General features: G+C 35.6%; 2 protein-coding genes across 3 annotated transcripts; one reads left to right on the top strand and one right to left on the bottom strand.

Annotated features, from left to right (window-relative positions):
- Positions 1–457: 457 nt before the first annotated feature.
- LOC101897494 (F-box/WD repeat-containing protein 7) lies at positions 458–16,318 on the bottom strand. Of its 2 annotated transcripts, none has more exons than XM_005176702.4 (7): positions 16,096–16,318; positions 2,127–5,710; positions 1,877–2,058; positions 1,592–1,817; positions 1,302–1,512; positions 993–1,164; positions 458–927 (listed from the first exon to the last, which is right to left on the bottom strand). In XM_005176702.4, the coding sequence occupies exons 2-7, from the start codon at positions 5,631–5,633 to the stop codon at positions 816–818; spliced, it is 4,410 nt and encodes a 1,469-aa protein (XP_005176759.1). In that variant the 5' UTR covers positions 5,634–5,710; positions 16,096–16,318; the 3' UTR covers positions 458–815. The 2 variants fall into 2 exon arrangements, with proteins under 2 accessions (XP_005176759.1, XP_005176761.1); XM_005176704.4 differs by lacking the exon at positions 16,096–16,318 and adding an exon at positions 8,832–8,956.
- Positions 16,319–18,701: 2,383 nt separating this feature from the next.
- On the top strand, positions 18,702–23,255 carry LOC101897327 (solute carrier family 66 member 3). The gene is made up of 5 exons (XM_005176701.4): positions 18,702–18,919; positions 19,061–19,226; positions 19,685–19,944; positions 22,671–22,791; positions 22,866–23,255. The coding sequence occupies exons 2-5, from the start codon at positions 19,067–19,069 to the stop codon at positions 22,994–22,996; spliced, it is 672 nt and encodes a 223-aa protein (XP_005176758.1). The 5' UTR covers positions 18,702–18,919; positions 19,061–19,066; the 3' UTR covers positions 22,997–23,255.
- The last annotated feature ends 401 nt before the right edge of the window (positions 23,256–23,656 follow it).

Raw genomic sequence — 23,656 nt, 5'->3', positions numbered from 1 at the left:
CGGAAATGTACCAATTATTAATTAACGTAACATAGACATACAGGAAAAAAGTATATGAAAATGAATGAGAAAACTGAAAAAAAGTACCTCTTCGTTTTCTTTTCTTCATTATTTTAATAAGATTTAAATTAATTACTAATTAAAGAACATAAAGCTACACAATCGCTGCAGTTGCTTAAACATGTTGTTTTCTAACAAAAAAATTATAAAAATATCAGTTCTGTTGTAAGCAAAAACATATTATTTCCATGTGAGTTTCGGTAAACAAAAGCAATACAAGACACAAATATAAACGTAAAATGTTGGTTTTTGGAGAATTAAACTAAGAAAGGCAACAAAGTATATAACAAAAATTTAATTCAAAAGTTCTACACTCAAATTTTATACATTCTAAAGTAGATATATGAATCTGCCAACATAAAGTTCTATATTGCAAATAACAAGTAAACATAGTATATAATGTTCGCTATTGATGTTTATGCTCATGTATTTGTTTGTTGTTAGTATGGCTGCCTTTTTAGTGTTTCTTTTTTCTGGATGATATTTTGAAGCTTATAAAGCTTTTGTTTAGAGATTTGTAGATAAGCATAGTTTTGTTTTTACATTTCACTTTTAAAAAAGTTTGTTTTTGTTACAGTATCGCTACTGTAGGCATAAAACACAAATTGGCGTCTTTTCTTTAGTACTATTTCTATATCAAATTGATGCTTAATATCCTCTTCACCACAATCATTTAAAATGTTATGTGCGTAATCTACCACCATTGTCACGATCATGGTGATAAAGTCTATTGTATGCATTACGACGTTTATATCCTATGAGCATTTGACACAAGCTCCCTCCACATCAAAGTCAAGAACCATTAACTTGGTCTCTTCTGTTCCATTGCGAGAACCAACTGCACATATCAGTTTAGTGTCATTTGCTCTAAAAAAAGAAACACATTATTATGAGGTGGAATAGCAATTTTACAACAGTATAAGAAATATTACCTTATTCGCCATACAACACCTCCCGAACCCCCAGATTCAAGTGATACAAGATTTCGTATAAATTCACCAGTCTTAACATCCCATAGTTTAACAGTGCCATCATCTGAACTGGTAACGACAAAGCGTGAATTGAATTGCAGGCAAGTGACAGCTGATTGATGCTTATTTGGTCCTGAAAGTAAAAAAAACGAAAAAAATCATTTAAGATTGTGTTTTTCTTTCGTAACGTCACAACTTATGAAAATTTATTAACCATCCAAAGATTTTCAATTTATTCAAAGTATCTGGCAAATGATTTGATATTCTTACCCGATAATGTTTGTAGACATTGTCCAGTGGTAATATCCCAAACTTTAACCGTTGAATCAGCATTACCGGATACTAAAATGTTCTCTCTCAGTTCCATGCCTGACGTTAAACTTTGATGACCCATCAGGGTATGTTTACAGTTGCCCGTCTCCACGTCCCAGACACGTATGGATGTATCCAAAGATCCGCTTACCACATGAACACCATCGAACTGTATAAAATGAAAATCATTATCACATAGGTATTTGTTAAAAAATATATTTCTGTTGTCAAAAAAGAAAACCACTCACCTGCAATGAATACACACGATTTGTGTGACCTTGGAGTGTGTGTAGACATTCTGATCTCTCTGGATGCCAAATTTTAACCATATAATCGTAAGCACCGGAAACAATTAGTTTTCCATCGTATTGCACACATCGAACCGCTGCCAAATGACCGGCTAATACTCGCAAACACGTTCCTTGCTCTATGTCCCATACGCGTAGAGTTGCGTCTCGAGAACCGCTAACAACTCTGCAGAATTATTGTCGTATTAGTGAATGTTAAAAAGTTATACGTAGGTGACCACTTACTTGTTGCCGTGCAAGTGCATACAGCGTACTGTCGATGTATGTCCCAAAAGTGTGTGCACACATTGACCGGTTTCCATATCCCACACCCTAAGAGTGCGGTCCGTACTACCTGAGATTATGATATTGCCTGACATTTGTGACGACCACACACCGCCAGTATGTCCCTCCAAAGTACGCAAACACTATAAATGCAAAACAATGGCATTGAAAAAGATAATTAATTTTTCGGTTTCGAATGTGATGTACTTACCCTGCCAGTAACAGCTGACCACACTTTCAGTGTATTGTCATCTGATCCCGAAACAATACGATTACCGGAAAACTGAAGACATGTTATCACGTGTTCGTCATGGCCCTTAAGCACCTTTGGCTGTCTAATAGGTCTCGAACGCCAATTCATTTCTATTATATGTTGGCGCATATAGGCAGCTTTCCACGGCGATGCAATGGGTGGCATATTTCCAGCTCGACCCCGTTTGGGACGATCGGTGCGAGGTTCTGTTAGAATTTGACTTTGTCGGCATTTTTCTTTCCACAGTAAATTGTCGTCACATAAGAAACGCCAACTGCGACAAGTTTGTGCAGCCCTAAGTAGATCCTGAGGATCCAAATAGGACAGAACTTGCAAAGCCAATTCCCGAGGTAGCAGTGAAATAAAGTCCCGCTGGAACTGCGGTTCGATAACCTTCATTATATGGCGAACTTGTGTGGGTTCGCAGTGTTCAATGAGTCGATCCACTGCCAACAGACGTTCTGCATGAGACCATCTTTGGAATTGTTGAAGCCATTGTGGCAATTCGGGCGGTGGGTTATCTCGTGTTGGTATTAAAGACCGGGGCGTGCGTCTTCCCATAGGAGAACCAGTCGAGGGTAAAGCCGAAGAGGGTGTCGAAGCAAGAACTATAGTACATGTGGCATTGCTGTTCGACTGCGAGGATCGGGGAGTGGATGCAAAATCATAGGCAATGCGTTTACGACTATTACTTTCTGTCGCAGAAACAACATTTCCACTGCTTGTTATCGCTGTTGAATTGTAATCGTGATCCATAAGACGACTGTCATGGTATTTGCGCTTACGATTGACATTACACTCAGGGGATGTGACGGTGGCATCTTCGGATATGGATAAGTTTTGCATTATATTGTACGATAAATCACCTCCATTATCCTTATTATTACTGGCATAAACTTGCGATGTCTCCAATTCGTCTACTCCATCATTCAAGTCACTCATGCTACCGCCATGGCTACTGCCATCACCTAGCGAGCTGTGATGACATGTACATATTTCTTCAATATCGGAATTGTTCTCCTCGCTATCGTTCCAAGCTGAATTTTGATGATTGAATGAGAAGTTGCTATCTACATGGTGGTGGTCGTTCAGCATACGCAAGCCGTTCATTATGTTATGTGAGGGTTCAGCACGGCGGCCACTACTGTTGCGACTGGAACTAGGGCCGGCATTGTTACTTACTCCAGCGGCTCCACCCAGGCATATATCGTTCGTCACTACGGATGATGAGTTATCACTGTTGCTGCGGTTTCGCGATAAATATCTTTCGTTTGTTTGAGCGCTGGCATTGACCTGTCTGTGACTTCTAGGTGGCGGGGCGTATTGACATCTGGCCGACGATGTTGAGGGTTGGACATCGTCGTCTTGTTGATCATTTGCAGATGAGTTACTATTATGATTAGAATTGCTTATCAGAGGCTGAATAGCGCTGGTACGACTACAGCCATTTTCAAAAACGCGAACGACAACAGATGAAGAAGACGAGGTGGAGGATGAGAATGAGGAAGAGGCTTTTGTTGCTGACGACGTTGATGGCCCGGAGGAATCCTCCTGTGACTTATTCTTATCTTGACGTAAATATTGTGTTTGTTTGCTAGTTACTGCTGAACTGGTTGATGAGGGTCTAGATATGAGACTATCATTTGAATTAGAATTTGAATAGATTTCCGAGGAACCCATTGCTGCTGTGCCTGGTTCAACTATGACCGATTTGAGTTTCGATGCTGAGGTGCTATTGGTAGATGTGGATGATGACGACGATATTGCTGATGCGGAGGACGATGAGGATGGACATATGTTTTTGTTTTGCTTTTGTTCTGTAATGCTACTATTATGTTGTAATGTCTTTACATTATCGGGTTGCTGTTGTTGTTGAGTATGATGACTTAGTGTGTTGCTCAGATTCATTTTGGCAGTTGATTTGGTCAAACGTACAATTGACTTTCGACTACTTGTTGGTGTTGCGGACAAATCTTTGTAGGTACATTTGCTATCAGAAGAAAAACCTCTAGAATTACTACTCGTGGCTTGTTGTGCATCCTCATCGCCGCCGCCAGAGGCAACATTTTTGTGCGACGGTAGTTTGCCATTCATCATTAATCGCGACTTTACCATACCCAGTACATCATCTTTACTAAATGAGCTTGTTTTTATAATAATGCCTCCGGTTAAACGTTGCTCATGCTCAAAATCTCGACGTTCTATTAAATCCATTGACTCTATATCTGACAAAGAAGACATGGCCATAGATGATGGAGCAGCACTTAAAACGCGGGACGATGATATTGAGCTACTAGATGGTAGATCCTGAGAAATTTTGTAATTTGTATTCTGATTTAAATTCATATTTTTCAAGCGGGATGACATTCTTTCGTTATCTGAACTTCCAAATGATTCCCTTAAATCATATGTGAGTTCTTTGGGTCGGTGATGTTGCAGTGCTTTATTAATTGTGGTTGACGAGGACGAGGGTGTTTCCTCTCCGACATCACCAACATCTTTTGAGAACTCGTCACTGAGCCGTTTCGGTACAACATTGCTGTCATTTGCAAACTCATTGGCGCCTTTAGATGTTGTGGACATTTGGGTATGATGGTGATGCAGAGAATGGTGTTGCTGTTCTTCCACAACGGGGGTTTCCAGAAAAATTATTCCTCCATTGGTACTCATAATAACACCACTATTTTTGGCAGTAGAAGAAGAATTGCATCCTGAAGTCGTGTTTGTTTGGCAATTTCCGTTAGAAGACTGATTGGTTACATTCATGTTTTCTTCTCCATCCTCATCTTCTTCATCATCATCATCATCGTCGTCGTCGTCGCCTTCATCATCCTCCACAACAACTCCATCTGTGTTATTAACAATGATTCGACTCCTTGTTAGTTCTTCATCAATATCATCGTCGTCGTTATCATCATCATCGTCATCGTTAATTACAAATACTTCGGAAGAGTTATAGAATGCATTACTACTTGCTGTCGATGAACCACTTGAGGAGTCCGATGAAACTTTTATGATTTGTATGGCATCTGTAGATGAGCTGTTGTCATCATTTACGGCAGCTACATGTTCCGACGTTACTTCGCCGTCATCACCATGTGACGATGATGGCGGTAACAAATTTGATGAACTTATTTCGTAAGCTTCTAAGACCCCGGATGTTGTGGTTTCATCGTCAAGAACAACCTCGGCATAAGCATGCTGTGAATTTGTTTCGAATTCTTCCTCCTGTAGTAGCGACATGGAGCCACGGCTTGTTGCTGGCTTATACGAATCTACAGCCTTGTCGTTGTAGTTTGAATCCAGAGGAATATTGGAATGGCAGTATATTCTTTTCAAAGTTGTTGTTGTTTTTGTTACCAATTTTACGGGTGCTGACGATGATTTTGTAGCGTTTGTATCTGTAGAGGTTTTGGTTAAATTTAAGGCAACACTTTCAAATTCTTCGACACATTTTTCTTCCATAATATACCTTAACTGTTAAGGTCTGTTCAAAATAAGTTTTTTTTTGATGGAGCGCGTTTACCGTAATGCCCAAATGACTGAAAAAGATATAAAAAAATACAAAGTCGATATTAAATTGGGTTTAGAATGAAGGACGGCATGCAAATAAATATTGATAACAAGATTGTGAATTGTGTATAGGATGAGATGAAAAAACTGCAACCAACTTCAGACTGCTGTCATTTCCAAGCCACTCCTCCGACAGCTGTTAAAATTATTCCAGGGTTTATTCTTTACAAGAGTACAAAAGCATTTAGGTGAGAATTTCCCAGAAAAAAAGTTATTCGTGATGGAATTCAAGTGTGATTTCGGAAATGGTTCGAAAAGAAAAGAAACGACTTGATCGAAACCCGCGTCCCAGTGGCCGAAAAATGGCTCATGGGCTGAACATATCGCAATATTCCATTCGGCAAATATTGAAAAATGAGCTCGGGGTAAAGCCATTAACATTCCAAAAAGTGCAAGAGCTTACACCGGCATTCGGCATTAATAAATGCCGAATATTATTGCGGAAATATTCTGGAGGGAGGGTATTAAAGCCTTGGGACATTCCAACAAGACTCAGCACCATCGCACTTAGCACGCGCCACCCAAGAATGGTTAGAAAATGAGGTTCCTCGCTTCATTTCCAGCGCACAATGACCACCAAAATCCGTACCAATCCGTAGGATTATTGTGTCTGAAGTATTTTGGAAAGCAAGTTTGGCACCAAAAAATACAAAAGTGTTGATCACCTCAAACAATCGCTTCGCCGGGAATGGGCCAAAATACCGCAGAGCAGCATTCGGGCAGCGTATGACGTTTGAAGGCCATAATTCGTGCCAAAGGTGACCAATTCGAACAAATCTCAACTTATTTTATTTTTGCTTTCATTGAATAAAATTAAAAAAAAAATGTAAAAATTATGGCGTTTGACTTTGTTGCAGGTATACTTATATATAGGTATACTTCAGGGATACCATTGAACAAACATGTGCTTTAATAAGTTTTGCCACGAGGTTCCTCATCTTTTTTTCTTTTATATTACTCATAGGATAGGACGTGGTTAAAAAAATGCTTTTATATGAATAGTCATTGCAAATTTCTCCAAAAAAAATTTGTTTTTGAGATAAGTACGAATAACCGGATAGTCTGAAGAATTTCACATAGACTCTGGGTCATGAAACCTTTTTTTTTTTTGATTCCCTTGTCAATGTTCAATATTAAAAATCATCGACTTGAAGGACATGTTTATCAGTTGCACCTGCGTTTAAGAAGTCTAAATAGATTTCCATGCACTTAAAATTACATTTATAGCAGCATTTTTTTCTTAGCAACAACGTTGTAGCGGCATACATATGCACATTGAGCTGCTGGTGAAAACGAACACTCAATAATTACAACAAATTAATCAAGCGGCGACATTTGGAGGGCTCACTGCTATACCGAACCAAGTCATGAAAAATAAAAAATGCCGAAATTAGTGCCAATGTCCCCGTATATGGAAACTCTGTTTACCCTGTAAGGCACAATGTCAAAAAGTCTTTCGTTCCAAAGATGACGGTAAAAAACCTAAGTCAACGACTGTCATTTTCGACTTTTTTCAAAGCAAAAATGAACCAAGTCAGTGTGTTTCACTTTGAATCAGTACTATTAGTGAGCACGTGTTTATTGTCGTTCAGTTTTCAGCAATATTAAAAAAAATCAGTGTTTTCTATAAATGGATAGTAATAATAGCAGTGCTTGTGATTTTTCCAGTAATGAAGATGAGGAATATTTGCCAGCCCCAAAAATGATGAAGACGGAAATGACGAATTTTTTATGTGTAAATATTTGTTGAAACCATGGTAAAATTAGGAAGGTAAAGACATTTCAAATAAGCATATCCAACTCTAAATTCTGTGTAATTTACTCTGTCAAATTTCCCTGCCTAGAAAGCAGATTCCCATCTCTGATTTATATGTACAATGGATTTATAAATATACATTTTGAGAATGAAATGTTGTCAAATGCATAACTTTGAAAAAAAGGTAAAAAACCAGTAAGTTCGTCCGGGCCGAACTTTGAATACCCTCCACCATTTGGTACAAATTTGGCAATTTTCAAAAAATTAAAATCCATTAAAAATTCTGTTAAAATCTTAAAAATACCGAATGTAGCCATATATTAGGGGCTATACGAAGACGTGCACCTGCACAGACAATTTGCAGCCATAGGCAGTAGTATTCATTACGAACTTCAAATACTAAATTTGAAATAGTTCCGGCAATAGTACCGCATATCGGGGGGTACCGTTATATGGGGGCTATACGAAGACGTGGAACTACATGCCCCATTTTCAATACCAAAAGTCCAACAGACATAATTCACATTTGAGTAAAATTTTATCAGTCTACTTCATTTCGTTCGGATGCTAGAGTGATATCTTTAGTATATTTTGAGGAGTTACAAACGGAACTACAAATGTAATATACCCTGCATACTATGGTGTAACCATATAATAGTGTGACTTTACCCTCTTATTTCTACCACAGTTGAAACCTTTAATTTTCCTTTGTATTTGTTAACATTAATTTATTTAAAAAAAAAAAAATTTATTTTACACAATAATTGTCAATTACAATAGAAGCACCCGCACCCGCAGCTGCCAGCTGCCAAACCAAGACTTAAAATAAAACTCCGAAACTAGTGGGAAATTAATCGCTAAAGTTAACTATGTTTAGTCATATAACGAATACTTTATTTTATTTTTTTGACTTGGTTCGCTTTAGCTATGAAACCTTGACATTTTATTCAGAGTAATGATGAACCAAAGTAGATTTTTTTATTTTTGAATATTTTTTTAGTTACATATTTAAATTATTTTTATTTTAAATTAATATCATTAGTTAATTTTGAATATAGACTTTTAGATTTTCTTTTGGTAGACTAAAATATTCCTTCTAGAAATTAATGGGAGTGCATTTACTTTACCTCTAAATATCTTCGAATTATGTTTTTATGACTTAGTTCGGTATAGCTGTGAGCCCTTCATTTAATTGAAATGACGATGGTGTCGACATCCACCGCGAATCATTCATTCATTTTTTTTTGGTGCACTATAATCAACTCATAATTACTAAGGAAGGGTAGTTAAAACGTATATCCTCAGAATTTAAAGGCGAAAATATAAAAACATACCAAGCGTTTTGTACTATGAACGAACGACACATAACCGACGAAACGAACGATCTTCATCAAACAACGCCAGCCTACCAGCACAAATTCACAACAGAAACTGCCAACATTCCGCAATGAAATGAAAAAAATGGCAAAATTCCCATAGTGGTGGAGACTATACACAATACAAAAGACAATAAACATACATACAAATATAGTATATATCAACAATGAAAGCCGGACAGACGGACGGACAATGCTGCACAGAGGCATAGCCAGCCATAACGACGAATCGTATAAATGGAAGATGATAATAATTATGATGCTATTACAAAAACAACAGCGGCAGCATCAACTGCAGAAAAGCATCCACTGCCTCAGAAAAAAGAGCGCAGCAGCCAGAAGATGACAAACACACACACACGCACACAACAGTTGTATTCACCTCCATATTTTCTTTTTGCTTTGTTTCTGCTTCTCAATATAAACAACAAATACAATAATGGTCATAGTACCCAGCTAAGATCACAACTGTCGACTTCGAAAAAGAAGACTGCGTCGACGACGACGGCAGTTACTATTCTCACGTTGAGCAGAAAAAGAGGTAGTAAAATAAGAAGATACCCAAGAAAGCAACAACAACAACAACGGCCAGCAAGACAAAACGATGGGAAAATACTCACACCACAACAAAAACTCATTCACATACATACATACATTCACACATAACATAATTCGTGAAGGAGAAGAATACAAGGGAATGCATGTAAAATGACAAACATTTGTTAGTTCCTTGCTGCAGCAGAGTAATTCTGAAAGAAACCCTCCAGTGCTGCACTGTAGGGCCACGATCAGTACAGCATTATGGTTTGGGGTTTTTGGAAAAACCATGACTTTGACATTCCTTTTGTAACTCATCGAAATATTAGCCTTTATATGTCCATATAAAGCCATATGCGCATACATGCCTGGCGGTCCGTCCATCGGGAAAGGCCTATATGACTAAGATTTCGATCATATGACTAATATTCGTGGGATTGAAAGTTTTACGGTTTTAGGCCCTAGGTCTCTTTGGACCAAATCCGTTTCACGACAATTGGGTGCGAGAATGGACAAGATCTGACTACTCCTTCTAGTACCTCCCCCACAAAGGGTCCAAATTTGGAATATCTAAAACGCTCATAAAATGGGAAATATAATGCAGATTATCTTTAAATTTCACACATACCAATATTTTTTACATACAAACCAATAAACATTACAAAATCAGGTGTAATAGGTAATAGAGTATAGCGGACAACTCCTTCTGGTACTTCCCCCGCAAATGGTCAAAATTTTGAATAACCAAAACGATCATAAAATGCGAAACTTCAAACCTCGCACATCGCAAAACAAGATCTGATGTGAAGATGGGATATATCGGACCACTCCTTTGAATACCTTCCCCACAAAGGGTCATAATCTGATGAATATGGAATATCACTCATAAAATGCGAAATATGCATTAGATTTTGTTTAAATCCTTGAAATGAACATTGTGCTACGATTAAGACGACATATTCCAACATGTAATGATATGGTACCTCTAAATTTAACTGTGAAAGTGTATTTCCGCACTAGGTTTCATTATCTGGAGCATACTACTTATGTTCCTGTTTTAAATTTTCAAAAAGGCCTTAAATTGAGGCCATCTGCGCGAATGTTATCCTGCTGGGCCATTATATCTACATTGAAGAACAGTTCAATCGCTCCTTCGTCTTACCAAAACAAAGAAATCTCTTAAGTGCAAAAACGATATAACACAGCTACACAAACATACCTGCGACGAGCAACAACAAAAATAAACAAGTGAGGCAACAAATACTGCAGCGCCTGGGACTTAAAAAAAGGTAAACCAATAACAAGAAAGGAATGTTGTTGTTCCAAAGGCCAACGATTTTGCTCGAATAAAGAACAACATCACCACCATGGCGGCGGCAGAATTGTCGGCAGCAAGTATTTTCCCAAAAATCACCTTGCAAAATATTTTTAAGTCAACACAACAATACCTCACACCGACGGACCGCGCTATGTCGATGGATGCAAAGAGCAGGTCGCATGAATGCTGGCTGTTATAAATGGACTATCGAAGTGTATTTTATATGTGTGACTATGACTAATACAAATGTTGTTGTTATTAATATTACCCCCGCAGTAGTTTTGCCAAAGCTAAATCTTTTTGCGTGAGAATCGCATAACAAACGGATTCATAATCCGTTTTTAATATCCCAAACGAAGGCATTGAATTTGGGTTCAAGGAAAAAATTACAATTAGTTAAAAGAATTTTCTTAGCTGATGTTGAGCCAGGAATTCATATAAAGTTTTAGTTAGTGATTAAGCTTTAGTAAACACCTACAATATTCCCTAAACATTGACAGGAGTGACACTTAGCTGTATGCCTGTTCGCTATTGAATAGCCTCCAACATATTGCAAATTACAACTCAATACACCATTCTATTGTTACATCTGTTTCCAGTTTCTTTTGAATTGAATGGAAAATACAATTCTTGGGAAAGCCACACACCACATACACACACACACACGAATGTTGTATATAATGTCATTTTGCAAAAATGAAGATTCAATTGAAATCAGCTGTGCAAAGCATAACAAATTTGCAAAACGATTATTCTCCACAAAACATGCCTTTTACATAATGCACACAGAAAATTACAGAAACTGAATCACACACACACGAGCGCTCTACAAGATAACGTCACAGTGTATGTGTGTGTTTGTGAGGGATGTGAATGAAAAAATTCCCATGATATAAGTAAGTATTGTTGCCCTCTAGAAGATCTGACTAACTAAATAGCAAGGTATCCCGTAAAATATACATACGTATCGAAGGAAACGGCACGTTAAATATTGATGTTATTTGATATTTAGGATTTCGATTGTTGCTTCACAGCGCCATATCAATAAAATAGAGTATAGTGAAATAAAAAGGTAGTACATATATATTATCTTCCACTTAATTTAATCAATAACAAGTTAAAAAGGTATCAGTCGGTTTTGCCTCCAGCCTTGAGTTATGTTTATTCAAAGTGTTGACCGTTTATAGGGGAGTTTCGGAAGAAGTTGGCCAATATTGACCAATTCGTATCTGACCTAAGTCGGATAAAAATATTACAACGTGCCAGATTTTGACTATATCGACTACTTCCTATACTTTATATGAAACATGTGCAAATTTACCAGAAGAAATGATCCGATCTCTATCATCTTTATAACAGATATTGTGTTGCTGGAAATATTGAGATGTACCAAGTCTGAATGGAATCGGATGTTAATTTCGCGTTTTATGAGCTTCGTGGTTACTCGAATTGTTGACCCTTTATAGGGGAGATACCGGAAGAAGTGGACCGATATATCCCCATCTTCACACCAGACCGTGAGTTAATTAAATATGGTAATGTGTGTAGTATGAAGAGAACCGGATGCTTATTTCGGATTTTATCGACTAGGCACGTTTTGACTGTATCAAATGATATATACCCTATACCCTCTGTAGCCATATATCTGAGGGTATAAAAAGTGGGTTCTGAAAAATTGCAAAGTTCCCCTTATTTCTTTATTATTATAAAATAGAATTAATACTGAACTTAGAAATTATAGCCTTCATAATCTAAAATGAATATATATGTAATGCTTGAATATATTGTATTAATTATTTACAAGCAGCCAAATCTTATTGCTTAAGGCATTATGCAAATGAACCTTAAGTTCATTGACGTGCTTGAGAGCATTAAGCCGTTTTGTATTTTCACATGCTGTTATTGAACTTGTTCCCTTTGATAATCGACCCATTTGGCACAAATGACTTAAGTGATGAGTATGTAATGTGAAACTTTTAAGGGTTCAAGTAAATAAATTGGACAGGTTGATGAGAAAATAAAAAGAGGTTGTGAAAATAAGCCAGTCATTTGTTTGAGTTGAGTAGTAAAAAATTATTACCTACTGTCTTTCATTGTTCACTTAGGTACATGTTAGTAACTATTATTAAGGGAAATTTTAGAAAAACCTATAAATGAATATAATCGAATATAATGTTTGTTCTTTAAATACCGAATTAAGTGGAGTTCGATAAATTCAAATCGAACTATGAATGCAATTTATTTCGTTCCACAAATTTTTCGTAACAGAATAGATGATGATGGCACGGTTTCTGTGGCATAACATTTCTACGACCGGGGTACGTTTTATGACGTAGAACTATACCATATCAACTGTACCTTACTGCATATAAAAAGCCAAAATTAGGTGAAATTTTTGCCAAACAAAAAACTTAACTAAATATAAATTCTTGTAACTTTTTACAATAAGTCTTGACGTACATAATACATCAATAGTTTTTGCTGAGAGATAGTAAGGGAACGGCTCTGAGAAATAGTAAGGGAACGGCTCTTCCAGTAAAGAACTTTTTCGACAATGTGCAAAAGGTTTTTATACATTCCGATATCATACTACAGGGCGAGATGAAAAAACTGCAACCAACTTCAGACTGCTGTGATTTCTAAGCCACAGTGACAGCTCATTATATTGTTTACAAGCGTACAAAAGCATTTTGATGAGAATTTTCCGGAAAAAAGTTATTCATGATGGAATTCATGCGTGATAGTGTGATTTCTTTATATTTGGCAGGAAAACCACAAGTGGCTATCGTTAGAGCACTCCAGCATTTAAATTAAATAAATCTTTTGTGTCTCGTACCATCGCTCGTTACCGTGATACTGGTAGCATAGTCCGACGTCAAGGAAGTGGACGGAAGAAAACAGCAACATCAGCAGAAATGGTACGAAAAGTAAAGAAGCGCATTGATCGAAACCCGCGTCGCAGTGGCCAAAAAATATCTCGTGAGCTGAACATATCGCAATATTCTATTCGGCAAATATTTAAAAATGAGCTCGGGGTAAAGCCATTGAAATTACAAAAGGTGCAAGAACTTACACCGCAACAGAAATAGACATAAAATAGATTCAAAAGAGCTAAAGAGTTGATTCGCTTGGCCGAAAGTAGTGAACTGCCGAATTTGGTTTTCTCCGATGAGAAAACATTCGTTGTCCGGCAGTTTGTAAACAAACAAAATGATCGTGTTTACTTGCCAAAGAGGTCAGCTAAAAATGTGCACCTTCGGTTGGCCACCAGAACTCAAGCGCCGGCCAAGGTGATGGTGTGGGCCGCCATAACAGCCGATGGTCGCTCTCCGCTCGTATTAATTGTCCGTGGCATCAGAATAAATTTCGAATATTATTGCGAAAATATTCTGGAGGGTGTATTAAAGCCTTGGGCACGCAAACATTTTGGCAGCAGACCTTGGGCATTCCAACAGCACTCAGCACACGCCACCCATGAATGGTTACAAAATGAGGTTCCTCGCTTCATTTCCAGCGCACAATGGTCACCAAAATCTCCGGATAGCAAGGTCGGCACTAAAAAAATACTAAAGTGTCGATCTTCTCAAGCAAGCTCTTCGCCGGGAATCAGCGCGGTATTCTAAGTCTATTTACTTCTATCTTCCGAACGAATTGTGATAGAAGGCTACAATTCTGCACACATGTATATTTTGCCAGTAGGCAGGTTAAATTCGTATATGGGCCATGTAGATCTATAGAGCCCTTATATAATGGTACCTCCCAATATTCGGTATTTTGATGATTTTAGCCATATTTTTACGAAATTATTGCAAATTTCGTAATGGGTACAACAGCTATTCCACGTGTTCGTATAGCGCCCATATAACGATACCTCCCGATATTAGGTATTTTGATGATTTTAGCGACAATAATAACCGGAATTGTTTCGAATTTCGTAATGTATGTACAATGTATGACAAAAGTCTCTATGCAAGTCTACGTCTTCGTATAGCCCCCATATAATGGTACCTTCCAATCTTAGGTATTTTTGAGACATTTTTACCCGAATTATTTCATATTTCGTAATGATTCTCCACCTATGGCTTATGAAGGAGAATTTCTTCGTATAGCCTCCATATAAGGGGTTTCCTTTGAGAGGTATTTTTCTACGGATTTTTTTTTTTTTTTTGAAAATTTTCAAATTCCTTCAAAATGGTGGAGGGTATTAGAACTTGCGAAGTACTTCCAGTACTGTGGCTCCATATTGTCCACAGCCATCAATTCGGAAGTCTATGTCCATTTCACAGTTAGTGTAAACAAACTTATTGGAGTAAACCTTCACTTCCTATATCAAACTAAAATGGGAGAAATACTTCTTCCATTTATGTATGACAAATTAAATGTAGATCCGAAAGGAAAGAAATTTGAAGTTTTTAATTATTTTATTAAAAAGATACACACAAGAAATGTGATTTTTTTCTTCCATTTTCACTTTGGCATTGTCAGTTGTAGGCTCAAGAATTATTTATTTTCTGTGGACAACACGAGTTACAAAGGTTTGTTAGCACTTTAAATACCTTGTAAATGTTTAGGATCTATTTGATGGCTGGATTTTCCAAATATGAGAAACCGCCCTGCGATTATTCAATATTTTATATGGAAACTCTAGATATGACCCATAATTGTGGTTTTGTTTGTTGCAAATTATCTAACATGTACATATTTCTCACTGGGAACATAATTTCGATTGACCACAATAAACATCTAGAAGACATACTATTATCAGCTCTGCAATAATATAAATATACAAATTGTGCGTTGTGACAAAAGAACAAAACAAAATGTACATACCAACCAACACTGATATGATTTCTTGATACGAACCACAATTATAATGTCCAAGATCTACACTTAGCAATGTGACATAAAAAGTGACCACATTATAAAGATTGTCTGATGACAATTCCATCATCTCATAACCTTAGAAAATTGTTCATCGCAACCCAAAACAACATCCGACGACACCTGCAAATGCAACACTGCGCGTCTAAGTAAACATGGGCACTACGCAACGCGACATATTCAAGAGGGGATAGCACAGCTCACACACACACATACAATAAAAACACACATATGACAAACGTCACGACACCCAGAAATATTTTCTTTTTACAATACTTCGTTTTACAAATTATTCCACATTTCCCGTTGCGATATTTATTTACTACAAATTCATCGACATTTTTTTGATTTTCTTTGCATGCTTTACTGGCAATTTTACTTGCTGATATCAAAAATGTTCTTGAATTATGAAATTTTTTCTTTTTCGTGTTGTGAAGGAAACACACTGCAATTTTTCGTTTAAGAAAGCCAACCACTCTTTCTTACCTCAGACTAATTAAGATGTCGTGTGGTTTCTAATTTCTTGGCCAATATTTGTTTAGGGGAAAACTCTTAAAGTTTTCCTCGACGTCTGCTGTATTGTTTGGACAGTTGAGGATTGAATTTATAATTTTTTGATGATTTATAGCAAATTTATAATTACTTTTAATAAACTTAACGACCAGCAGCAAAAAATTGCAGCTTATTAATTCTTCGACCCAATAACAAAGCCAATGGTTATGATAATTAGACGGCGACAATATGTGTTCACTAATTGTGAAATGTGCAACTGTGCCCTAAACTTACTGCTGAACGTAACGTAAAGTAATATTAAAACACAACACTGCAAAACAAAGATGTAAGATTATGTTTACATTGAAGCCATACATCCTAAAACAATGTTTAAGGTGCAAGTACATAAAAAGCTTGAAGTCATGGCTAGGCATATTAATGTCAAAAATACAATGGAAAACGACGGCAGGATTTGAATGCTCAACTTAGGCAAATAGGAAAATGTCAAATAGACTTTTAAAAAATTGTATTCAAGAGGTTGATTAGTTCTAAAGATGCAAGTACATAACAAGCTTGAAGTCATGGCTAGGCATATTAATGTCAAATTATAATGGAAATGGAATTAGTGCGGCTCTGTAATCCCTTTATGAAATGTCACAAAATATGCCTAGCCATGACTTCAAGCTTCTTATGTATTTAGACCCTAACTACTGCAATTGTTGCATGGGCACTATAAAATCAAAATGGTTTTGATTTTGGAAACTATTCCGGTCTAATCCAATGAATCCAGCTTGGTAAAATATAAAGGTAAGGTAGAGCTCATGGTAGAAGAATATAGGTAGATGCATCAAAGCTTGGGAACATTGATATGTCAAAATTTTCTAATGTTTGTTTCAAAAATAAGTGGAGTTGTACATGTTTTCTCCTATGACGTCAATCGGAGGTTGTAAAGATATACATTTTTTTAAAATTTTTACAAATATGAATAAATTGTCATTAAAAATTGTCAACTATAAAATTGGTTTGACCACCAGGATTCTTCTAGCATGGTAGCATGCTATTGCACCATGGTAAAAGAATATAGGTGGAGTCATCGACACAGTTGCTGGGACAATGAACTGTCAAACCAATTTTGGAATTGAAAATGTTGACTGAAAAATTATTTGGTGAAAAACGCGAATTATAATCTCCGATTGACGTCGTATAAAAAACATATAAAAATCTACTTATATTTGGAAAAATATATTTAATATAATTATGCACTGCAACGCGGGTTTCGATCATGTTGCTTCTTCACTTTTCGAACCATTTCTGCTGATGTTGCTGTTTTCTTCCGTCCACTTCCTTGACGTCGAGCTACGCTACCAGTATCACTGCAACCAACTTCACTAGTCTTAAGTTGGTTGCAGTTTTTTCATCTCACCCTGTATACCATTGACAATAAAGGGAGAAAAAATAAATAAGTAAAAAAACCTTAAGTTCTGCCGGGCCGAAGTTTTAATACACTCCACTTTAGGGTAAAAGAAACATTAGAACCCATTATGACCCAAAAATACCAATTTTTTAGACATATTCATGGGAAAATGTGCCAAAGATTATCAAAATACTGAATATCGGGAAATACCGCTAAATGGGGCTATACAAAAACGTGGACCTATACATACATAGAACCCATTAGGACCCACAAATACCAATTTGTAGACAAATCCGCGAAGAAATGTGGCGAAAATCATCAAAATACCGAATATCGGGTGGTACTGTGATATGGGGGCTATACCAAATCGTGGACCTATTCACGCAATTTTTCGCCACCGGAGCTAGAACCCACTATGACCAACAAATACCAATTCTTAGACAAATCTGTGAAAAAATGTGGCAAATATCTTCAGAATACCAAATATCGGGAAGTAAGGTTATATGGAGGCTATACCAAATCGTGGACCTATACACGCAATGTTTCGCCACCGGAGCTAGAACCCACTATGACCAACAAATACCGATTCTTAGACAAATCTGTGAAAAAATGTGGCAAATATCATCAGAATACCGAATATCGGGAAGTACCGTTATATGGAGGCTATACCAAATCGTGGACCTATACGTACAATGTTTCGCCATCGGAGCTAGAACTCATTATGACCAAAAAATACCCATTTTTACACAGAATCGTGATAAAATGTGGCAAAAATCATCCAAATACCGAATATCGGGAGGTACCGTCGATCGATATATCTCATTTACAATACCAACCATCCTCGATACAATACAAATTGTTCTACTAAATTTTGACGCTCTACGTCAAATAATGTGGGTTGTATCGTGATTCCAACAGACAGACAGACGGACATCCTTAAATCGATTTAAAATTTTATGCTGATTTGTAATCTTTAACCTTTCCAAGGTTGAAGGTATAAAAAATTGTAATCGTACGAGAGCATGAGATTACCTTGGTAATTGCACCATGGTAGAACCCATTCCGTCTTATAATACCTTAAGGTCGGCCAGTTAGCCAGGTCATCGCCTGTACATGAACATATGCTCATAAAGTGGTTGCCGCCGTTGAAAATATCTCGGCTTTGGGCAAATTAGTTGAGTTAGTTTTTGTTTGTTGTTGATTAGTTAATTTTAGGAGACGGTATATGTAGGAAGTGTATATATATTTATATTATTAATATACGTACATAGATGAGTATACTTAATAGCTAATAAATCTAATAAACAAAACAAGGCACCTGTTAATACGGTGCTGCTGCGACTAAAGAACTCGAGAAAAAAGTAAAATTTTATTTCTTATATATTATCAAATCAATTGTATTAGGTAAGTAATTTTTAATAAAATGCATTGTTGTTGTTATTTATTCGATGACACAAAGTTAAATAAAATCAGTTAAATTAAAATAAATCATATGAATAACTTTGATATGTTAGCAAATATAGTTTTTTTTTACTGAATTAATAGGTAACCATGGAGTCCTTTGATGATGTTCAGGAAGCCGTTGTAAAATATCTGGATAGAGGAATTGTTTTAGTTATTGCCGATTTGTTGAGTTTAATAACTGTATCGTCATGTCTGTTTATAAAAGTCCCACAAATAAATACCATACGTGAAAATAAATCTTCGAAAGGTATGTAGAACTTTTATTCAGCTAAACCGCGAAGCCATCTTTTCTGATAATCATACTTTCTAAAATGTTAGCTTATTAAGATGTAAGAAAAACAGACTATTGTTGCATATTTCTGGGCAGAGATTTCTTAGCTCGTAAATATGAGTATTTGTTGATAAATACGTTTAAATTTTCTTGGACAATTTTTCTTTAGTAAAATCATTTGAAAATATGTTACCTATATTCAATCAAAAATAAAATAAGCCATTTCAATTCTAGATAATATTTTATATAAATTATTACTGGAAAGTCTGTCTCAATGCATTCATATTAATGATTGCTGGTTCTCTAATATTTAAATAAACTTTATTTGATTGGAATCATTATTTTATAGTCAGGCCAATAAGCTTTCATGAAAATTAAGTTGAAAAATACATAACTCATATTTTGTTACCAATAATACATCCTTTTTTCTATAGGCATAAGTATTCTTGGCCTATGTCTCGAACTTTTCAGCTACACAGTTATGATGTCCTACAACTATACAAATCGTTATGAATTTTTATCCTACATGGAATATCCAATTTTGTTGTTGCAAGAATACGTTCTGATATACTTTGCTTTCAAATATCAAAATTTACTTGGACTTCGTACAAAAGTTGTTGCTGTTCTATATGTCATCGTTGCTGTGTTAATCTATTTGCGGCTGTTCCCATTGGTCATTTTACAATTTTTGGTGGTAAGTGAAAATTTTGTAGTTATTTTTTCTAATTGTATTTCCTATAACTATTTTGTTGAAAACCATTTGTTATTATGTTTCTAAAAATATCATTTTACATATTGGCAATGAACTATGAAATTGAATTAATCATTCATTTGGCTGTGATTTCGCTATCACCTAGAATTGATAACAACTCTTTGTGGACTTCCTTTTTGTTGTTATTTTTTTTATAGGCCAACAACTAACATGCTTTTGATAGAAGACCCTAGTGTTGTCATTTCATGTTTGTAGTTTGTACATTTTTGTTTATGTGGAGTGAAGAAAAACTGGTTTGCTTGGTATCAAAATTAATGGTTAAATGAGGGACGTATATGTTTATGTTAACTTCCCTATACATATCTGTAATTAATTAATCAATTTTTTTGAGTTGTAATCTTGTAGAAAAAGTGAAAAATTAAATTAAAGAATCTGTAAACCGGTTAGAACTTAATTACAGATTGCGACATATTTGTATTACAATGTATTTTGTACGTGTTTTAAATTAAATTGATGTCTATATGGATTTCCCTTTAAATTAAAAATATTGAAATAACATTCGATTTTAATGATTCATAATACGTAGGCCCTAAAAAAATTTTTTTGAGCACTTCATATATGTGTATTGAATGTATATAATTAAGGTTGTTTTATTTTGCAATCCTAGAAGGCAAGAAAAATTAGTTGTAGCACACATGTACACATATTTAGCTAAACGTTTGTAGATGCACATTTGTAAAAATATGTTTATGGTAAATCTTAAAATGCAATGCAAATGGTATGAGATGTGTTGTTTATATCTTAAGACATACCAAAATATATATACAATAACATTCTACAATAATTTTTGTACCCTATACCACATAGTGGTAAGTATTATGTCTTTGGGCATTTGTTTGTAACATGGAGGAGGAGGCGAGATAGACCTATATTTACTTTTGAGGATCTTCACAGAATCGCTTTCTAAGTCGATTTATGCATGTCAGTCCGTCTGTCCATGAATTTTAGTGAACAAAATGAAGGTGGCATTTATTATCCGATTGAGATGAAATTTTGCAAATCGGTTAGAATCGTTTCAAATTTAGATATAGCTCCCATATATATCTTCAACAGATTTCGGGTTAATTGTGCACAAAATGGCCGATATCAGTCCATATGACCTGAATTTTGGCACTTCCGACCGAATTAGTTTAGAGGCAAGTACATCAAATTTGGAGAAAATCGGATCAGATATTTTTGGGGTTTTTAGTTCCTCAAATGCGTAATATGCACTTCAAAAAATGATATTTGGTACCGGGCATCAGATATGGCTCGACAATACGTATGCCATCGAGATCGGTTCAAATTAGGATATAGCTCCCATATATATCTTCATCCTGTATTAGGTTTATTGTGCACCAAATGGCTAATATTGACCCAAATGGGCTGAATTTCGGCAATTCCGACTGCATTCATCCTAGATACCAGTACTTAAAAATTTGGTGTAAATCGGTTCAGATATAGTTATAGCCCCCATATATATGTTTTATCCGTTTTGGGGTTTAAAGTGCCTCACACGCTTAATATGCACTCAACAAGAATGATGTTTGGTACTAGATAACTTATGCATCTTAAAAAAATACCTCTGTCAAATTTTATCGAGATCGGATGAGATTAGGACACAGTTTATCCGATATCAGGTTTATTGTGCACCAAGTGGCTAATATCAGCCCGAGTGGACTGAATTTTGGCTATTTCGAGTGAATCCATTGTAGAAACAAACACTTCAAATTTGCTGAAAATCGGTTCAGATATCGTAGAAACAAATACTTCAAAATTTGTGAAAATCGTTTCAGATATAGCTATAACTCCCATATATATGTTTTACCCAATTGGTGTAAAAGTCCCTCACATGCAATCCACAACAGTAATCTTTAGTACCAGATATCTGATACAGCTCAGAAATAAATGTTTGAAATTTTGTCGAGATCGGTTCAGATTTGGATATATCTCCCATGTATATCATTATCCGATTTCAGGTTTTTTGTGCCCCAAATGGACTGAATTTTGGCACTTCCGACAAAATTCAGCCTAAATAAGGTTTTTTTGAAAAACGGTTCAGATATAGCTATAGGTCCCATATATATGTTTCATCCAATTTGAAGTTAAAGTCCCTCACATGCGTAATACGCACTCCTCAACAATGATATTTGACACCAGATACTCCTCGAAAATACCTCTGCCAAATTTTATCGAGATCGGTTTAGATTTTTATATTGCTTCGATATACATCTTCATTCGATTTTACGGTTATTACTCACCATTATGTAATATCAGCCCAGATTGAATAGAACTCAGTCCGTAAAATCTATTGCTCCAATAACTATTTTTTTAATATAATCCTTATCGAAGTCATATCATGCACTATACAGCAATGTTTTTTGTTCATATGTAGTGTGATCTAATTCACTTAAATTCCCCATATAAACTCTATTATTGTGGGAGCTCTACTAAATACGCATAGTGGTGTAGGGTATCATATAGTCGTCCCCGCCCGATTTTGATAATATAATATTAGGTCAAAACAAAATAAAAACAAATCATCATGTTACAACATACGAGTTTAACCCATTGTCCATCTGTCCACTCATATCTTTCAATTAAGAAACATGGGAAATTAAAACCCACACAGAATGAATCAATTATTCGATTGAATTCTACTCTTTTAGCCCTTCTGCACCCCCATTGGAGCAACGAGTAAAGTTCTACAATTGATTGCCATCTTACGCACAAAAGATGCCAGCTCTGTAAGCCGCACCACATGGGCTTTATCTGCCTTCACAAACATGAGTAAGTATTGACTAACTTTCATTTTGTACGTTTTTTTAATACATTTTAAATAATTGTTTCTTTTTGCCATTTAGCTCGCATCTATACTGTCTATGTGCAATCTCATGATTGGATGTTGCTATCGAATTTCCTGATATCAACATTTTTAAGTTCATCGGTATTTGTGGCCGCATGTGTTTACAAAAAGAAAACCAAAAAAGAATAGAAATGCTAATGCTAATGCACAACGAACTAAATTGGGCCATTTTAATTAACGTTTACAAAAAAGTTTTGTATAACAATTTTAGTTTAATGTTTTTCCTTTTAATGAGATTATTTTTTGGTTTTGTTTTATATTATATTTATTAACATATGAATGTTAAAATTTGACACCTATATTTGTTTTGTTGTAACGAAGTATATATTCATTGTAATTATGACAAGCAAAATTTTCCTTAAAATAAAAATGTTTTTTAATCATATCATTAGTACTATTTAGTTTGTTTTTATATTTTGAAAATATTTTCATTAATTTTCAACTAAATGTATAAAACATAGTTGAATAAGCATATCCAACTCTGGATTGGGTGAAAAAGTAATGACTTCATGAAGGCTAGTTTATACATAATATTCGAGTTATATATAAAGTGCCTTATTCACATTTATGTTTATATCATTTTTAGACCCTAAAAAAACAATGTAATTATGTAAATATATACAGGGTTAGATGAAAAAACGGCAACCAACTTCAGACTGCTGTCATTTCTAAGCCACTCGTCCGACAGCTGTTAAAATTATTCCAGTGACAGCTCATTCTATTTTTGGTGTGAAATTTTCAGAAAAAAGTTATTCGTGATGGAATTCAAGCGTGATTTCTTTATATTTG

The sequence above is a fragment of the Musca domestica genome, unplaced genomic scaffold (assembly GCF_030504385.1).
Source record: "Musca domestica strain aabys unplaced genomic scaffold, Musca_domestica.polishedcontigs.V.1.1 29, whole genome shotgun sequence".
NCBI classification, from domain to species: domain Eukaryota; kingdom Metazoa; phylum Arthropoda; class Insecta; order Diptera; family Muscidae; genus Musca; species Musca domestica.
Note: the sequence above shows the minus strand (reverse complement) of the source record. Positions and strands in the feature narration are given on the sequence as shown.